At 48.0% G+C, this 6,374-nt stretch overlaps 1 protein-coding gene across 1 annotated transcript in view; it reads right to left on the bottom strand.

Moving 5' to 3' along the window:
• AWAT2 (acyl-CoA wax alcohol acyltransferase 2) overlaps window positions 1–4,564 on the bottom strand; it is a 9,351-nt gene extending 4,787 nt beyond the window's left edge. The window contains exon 1 of the mRNA XM_032393786.1: window positions 4,480–4,564. Within this exon, the coding sequence (XP_032249677.1) occupies window positions 4,480–4,564 (85 nt within the window). The remainder of the gene's footprint in view (window positions 1–4,479) is intronic.
• Window positions 4,565–6,374: the final 1,810 nt, after the last annotated feature.

Genomic DNA, 6,374 nt, shown 5'->3' with positions numbered 1-6,374 from the left:
TTCAGAGGTACAGATCTGTGATTCAACAGTCTTGCACAATTCACAGCACTCACCATAGCACATACCCTCCCCAATGTCTATCACCCAGCCACCCCATCCCTCCCACCCCCCACCACTCCAGCAACACTGTTTCCTGAGATTAAGAATTCCTCATATCAGTGAGGTCATATGTTACATGTCTTTCTCTGATTGACTTATTTCGCTCAGCATAACACTCTCCAGTTCCATCCACGTCATTGCAAATGGCAAGATCTCATTCCTTTTGATGGCTGCATAATATTCCATTGTATATATATACCACCTGTTCTTTATCCATTCATCTGTTGATGGACATCTTGGCTCTTTCCACAGTTTGGCTTTGTGGACATTGCTGCTATAAACAGTGACCCTAAGAGTGTTTTAAAAGATATAGCTCTGCAATGAGAAAAGGAATTCGAGAGATACCAACAACAGTGGATGAGAGACACCAGCAAAATGTCTGCATGCTGGAAAGTAGATGAAGGAGGGAGTAACTGACTTCAAACAAAGAAAACTGAAACCTGGTCACCCACCAGGGGAATGGCCACAAGAGCAAAGCCTGTTTGTGCTGGAAAATCTGGGGAAGACTCAGAATCTCGAGCCAGCAGGTGTGACACAAAAGCAGTGTGAGGCACGGGGCTTGACTGAAAGTCTACCAAAGAGGAAGTTAGAGCTCCAGGTCTCCTTCCCTCCCTTACACAGTCGGACGATGGGAGGACTACTCTCTGCAAAATGGAGCCAGAGAGACTCTAGCCTCAGACACTTAACACTAGACACAGACAGCTAAGATACTCTGTATGCAGCCAAATTATTAATCAAGCACGAAAGGAGAATAAAGACAATCTCAGACATACGGTCTCAGATGGTTTGTCTCCCATGTCTCTTTCTCAGGAAACTACTGGAGGATGTGCTCCATCAAGATAAGGGAGTCAACCAAGACAGAGGAAGGCATGGGATCCAGGAGGAGCAAAAAGAGCCAACGAAGGAAGGAAGTGACCATGGCCAGGGCTAGGGTGAAGCAAGCCAGGTGCCTAGGACACAAAATTTAAGAAAACACTCCCGGGGTCAAGCAAGTCCTGACGCAACACTTGCACAACCTGGAGAGCGAGCACCTTCTTAAACTGTGCACCCATGATGCCTCAGGGACCTGGAAGTGAGAGAGATGCATAAGAAGACCATGTTGCGTAACAGGAGAATGCTGGGCTCCAGTACCCATGCCCTCCAGAAAATAAACAGCGGGGGAGGACCTATAGGTTCCTGATGTGTTCACACATATGGAGAGGTTACTGTGTCTGTGGAGAGTTTGAAGATGAACTCGTAGTCAATAGATATCTAATAGATAACAAAAGAAATTTAAAATGAGGCGACTATGAGTTCCAGGGAAAACAGAAAGTTGCAACAAGCTAGGAAGCATGCTCTCAGTATGGCTCTGCTAGGGATATTCCTAGTCATAGACACTGAACCAAAACCTGTGCTATCACAATCTCGGGAGGATGGAGGAAGAGGAAAGATCCAGCAACAGTGCGTAGAGCCAAATTCTCATCTTCCATACCAGGAAGTCAGTGACAACGTCTAAAGTTGTTCAATCAGAAATACTATAGTAATCTGTAGGAAATTTTAAGTAGTAAAATGTAGACCCCTGGAGATGAATACCAGAAGAAAGAGCTAACAAAGTTGAAAGAGGCTGCCTCTAGGGAACAGATCTAAGGCCAGCCATTTTAGCCTTTTGATGTGCTCCTTATAAGACTATTGGACTTTTTTGAGAAAGAGAGGCATGGGTCTAGTCCAGAAGAGACCTCCCTGTTTCCCCGAGGCTTTGCTCAACCCAGACAGTGTCGGGGACATCTTGCGGGGCAGTGTGGCCTCGGGCGGAGTGCCCGGGCAGTGAGATGAGGCCCGGATCCGCCATGTCCCATGAGTGTGAGCTCAGACAAGTCGCTGAACTTCATCTGCCAACTGGGATTCACACTGTCAATATCTGTCTGCCTTCTCTTCCTCACAGACTTGGCATGAGGGTCTCCTCTCTAGGCCTTCAGGGTCCAAAGAGATAGGATTCCATGCACAGGGTGAAGAGCTGGGAAGGCTCCAAGGCACCATTTGCTCCACCCGGCCCGCGTGAGCTGGCAAGAGGAGGGGGGCACTGGAACCCCCATCTCCTGAGGCCAGGCCTAGAGCCCTTCTGCCTGCTCCGCACTACCTCTCTGTACGCCCCACAGTCGGACTCTAATGAAGGGCTCCCTGGGACGGTTTTCTCCCTGTACTCCTGTTCCTTCCGGCCACTCTCCTCCTTCAGCCTCCTCTGCCAGCTCACATCAGGCCCTAAGCCCTCCGTCTTGCCTCTTCCGTTTCTCTCGCTCATGTCTTCTGATCATCAAGCTGTATTAATTCTATTCCAATTTTTCCAATCTCCCCTCTTCTCCCCTCTTGTCTGCATCCCGGTTACTACTGGTCTGGTCCAAATCACTTCTCTCACCCGGATGGTTGCAACGGCCTCTTCCTATAACCGGTGCGCTATACAGAGCGAGAGTGATCTCTTGAAAACTCAAACCTGAAGCTGTCGCCCTGTGCCAAACCCTATCACAGCTCCTCATGGCCCTCAGGAGAAAAGTCCAAACTCTTGTCCTTAGTTGACGGTTCCCTGCACAATTGTCCCCTGTCTGCTTCTCCAGCATCCTCTTTCTCCTGTCTCTCATTCATTTATTCGATGAGTGTTGAGCATCAGTTCTGGGCCTCTTGCCCTCATCCCACTTAGCCACCGGCAGCTCCTTGAATGCTTTATGCTCTCCCTCATCCTAGCCTTGTCGCGGGTTACCCACTCTCTGCCCTGAACACTCCTCCTTCCTCACCTACTTCCTATGTGCCCTTCAAGAGTCAACTCATTCGGGAGAAAAACGGGCAAAGGTCAAGAATGGGCAGTTAACAGAAATTTAAAATGAGGCAATTACAAATTAAAGCATGCCTCTGGCTTAGCATGTGCTCCAGGGACGTGTCCAGACCCAGCTTCGAGGAGCAGCAGTGAATGAGCTGATGCAAGATTCATGGGCTGGAATCGGGTCCTTGTGGGCTCAACTCCCAGGCCAGCTCCTCTGCTTCCTCACTGTGTGATCTTGGACAGACCACTTAACGCCTCATGCGCCTCAGCGCCCTCATCTGTACAAATGGAGGTTATTAGCCACACAAGGGGCTCAGAACAGTGCCTGACACGAGAAAAGGGTGCAATTAATGTTAGCTAATGTTATGAGTGTTCGTGCTTATTATGTGTGTGTAGCTATTAGTATATATTATTATGCATAATGATAGCTTCTACCTCATAAGGCTGGCAGGAGCCTACAAGGAAATAATAGGTGTGAAAATACCTGGTACAAAGTACCTAATACATATGAATTCCTTTCTGCTGGTCTCTTCCAGCTCTGACTGCTAATCATTCCTAGGTTAACACTGCTCTTTTCGGCACAGAGGGGTCTTGGTGCCCATTCCAAGCAGGTCTCTGAGCCTCCCATTCCCTGTCCTCTAGCCCAGTCTCCCTAATCACTGGCAAGCTCCAGACTCCCAAGACCTACCTGCATTCTTTCTTCCCAGATATCTTTTTTTTTTGCATTTTTTAAATTTTATTATGTTATGTTAATCACCATACGTTACATCATTAGTTTTTGATGTAGTGTTCCATGATTCATTGTTTGCGTATAACACCCAGTGCTCCATTCAATACGTGCCCTCCTTAATACCCATCACCGAGCTAACCCATCCCCCCACCCCCCTCCCCTCTAGTTAAGATATCCCTTCCCAGATATCTTCACAAGGTCATTTGGTTCATACCCTTGCCTCCAGCTTGTCCTCACCTAGACCACCTGACAAACGAGAATTTTTTTTCCAGCCTCCCCCCACCCACACACACACACACACACAGGGCTGCTTTGCTTCAGCACCCAGAACACAGCGTCCAGTGGATATGTAACTTTCACAAAGTGTTTGTGGTGTAGACAATGGGGGGAAATGGATGAACTGCTCTGGGCAATGGGCTTTCAGAGCCTCCGGCTGCCACCAGGCAGCTCTCCCCCATGGATGGCCTGTTCAAGTGCATGAGGCTGTAGCTAAGTCCTTTTCCTTGGGTAGCCTCAATGGAACTGCTCCCCATCTTCCTCAAACATGCCCTGCATGCCCCAGTGTAGACCGAGGAGGGCTCACCATACACATTTGCATCAAGGCTTGCTTGCACACACTCAGATGCACCCCTGCATAGGCACACACCCGTATGTGCACACACATACCCTCGTGTACTGCACTCAGAGATTCACGAGTACCATTCCCAGGCAAGTCAGGTGAGAGGCTGAGGTGACCAGTCCTCCGGATTTGCTTGGAACAACCCAGGTTTTGGCATTCAAAACCCTGCTCAACCCTAAAACCCCTCAGTCCTGGGCATACCATAGCAGGTGGTCACCCTACGGAAAGCTGAAGACTCACCGATAATAAAGACACTCAAGGCCCACTGGAAAAGAGCAAAAACCTCCAGGGCAATCTTAAGGTCCTTCTTGGAGGGCAAGAGCATCATGCTCAGGGTCTCAGGGTCTCCAGGTAAGTGCTGCTCCTTTGGCTTCCCAGCCCCTATTGCTCAGGAGCCTTTGAGGTTTCCTCTCTTCATGCTTTCTTCTCCAGCCCCCAGTTAGTCTCCACCCCCCACCCCCACCCCTGCACTTGATGGCAGGGACACATGCCGCCTCTGCTTGCCCAGCTCCTTCCAGCTGTCTTCTCACCTGCACTTTTACCCACTTAGGTGCAGCCTGGGCCGAGATTGTGACACCCCCCTGGCTCACATGTGTAGAGAAACGTGGATGAAGCTCTGGTGTGGGAAGTGAGTGGGAGGGGCTTGGGGCTGACGAGGGATCTCCAGAGCCAGAGTAGACGGGGGAGAGAGGCGGGCAGCAAGGAGCCCAGGGCGCCCTACCACCGAGTGGCCTGCATTTCTGTTTATGAGGCCCAGCTGTGTGGGGGTTCTCCCATTGACAATCTGATTGCAGGGGAGGAGAGAGGAGGCCAGAGGCCATGCCTAGAAATACCTTTGGTCATTTGGTCAGTCGCAGAGAACTCATTTCTCCCCGTGAACAGACATCAGATACAGGTCTACGAGCGTAGGGTATGCTGCATAATTTTTTGTTGTTGAATGAATAAATAAATGTGAGTACCTATCAAATTATTCTGTGTACTTGAAATTCCAGAACAGGCAAAAAAATAATCTATTGTGAAAAAAATCAGAGTGGTGGTTGCCCGTGCTAGCGAATTGACTAGGAAGGGGCATGATGGAAATTTGGGGGGTGACGACGATGTTCTCCATCCTGACAGAGCTTTGAGTTACACAGGTCAAAAACTCATTTGTCAAAGCTCAGCAAGAGTATACTTAAGATGTACGCATTTCTCTACATGTCAATTTTACCTAAAAAGCAAACAAATATGGAATTCTTAATGCTGAAGTATTTAGGGGAAAAGGATGCTGATGGCTACAATTTACTCTGACCTGCATATAAGATGTATTGATGGAGGGACAGAGAAATATATGGATAGATAGATGTACAATAAATCAAATGTAGCAAAACATTATTTGTACAATCTAAGTGGTGGGTGTCTACTGGTCAATTCTTTCAACTATTCTGTAGGTTTGAAATATTTTTAAAATAGAATTTGGCCAACAAAGGTGCCTCAAAGTCAATATTAAAACTTAATTTAAGGGACGCCTGGGTGGCTCAGGCGGTTAGGCGTCTGCCTTTGGCTCGGGTCATGATCCTGGGGTCCTGGGATCAAGTCCCACATCGGGTTCTTTCCTCGGCAGAGACCCTGCTTCTCCCTCTCCCTCTGCCTGCCACTCCCCCTGCTTGTGCTCCCTTTCTCTTCCCCCCCCTTCCCTGACAAATAAATAAGGAAAAAAAACCCCTTAATTTAAAAAATGTGATTAGTCCATGCCTGCACATGTGTACATGTGGCCTTTGCATGTGCATATATAGGTACAAAGGGAAAACTGTCTAGCTATCAACTTACAATTATATTTCCACATCAGTAGGCGGCATCTCCAAGCATGTGTCTGTGTGCTCTGGGCATGTGTGAGTCTGACAGCATCTAAGTCCAGCCAGGTGTGTGCTGAGTCAAGTGGATGAAATTGTGAAAGACTGGGAGGGTTTCCTGAGGCAACATATAATTACTTAAGGCATAGGATATGCCACGGACTGTTCTAGGCAGCTGGGTTAGATCAGTGAGCAAAACACATTTTAAAAATTCATGCTTTTGCAAAGTATACATTCTGCTAAGCAAAGACGGATGATAGAAATTAATTAACTAATTCCATAGTGTATTATAAGGTAGTAAGTGCT

The sequence above is a fragment of the Phoca vitulina genome, unplaced genomic scaffold, assembly GCF_004348235.1.
Source record: "Phoca vitulina isolate PV1807 unplaced genomic scaffold, GSC_HSeal_1.0 scaffold77, whole genome shotgun sequence".
Classification (NCBI taxonomy): Eukaryota; Metazoa; Chordata; class Mammalia; order Carnivora; family Phocidae; genus Phoca; species Phoca vitulina.
The sequence above is the reverse complement of the archived record's forward strand: the minus strand, read 5'-3'. Positions and strand labels throughout refer to the sequence as shown.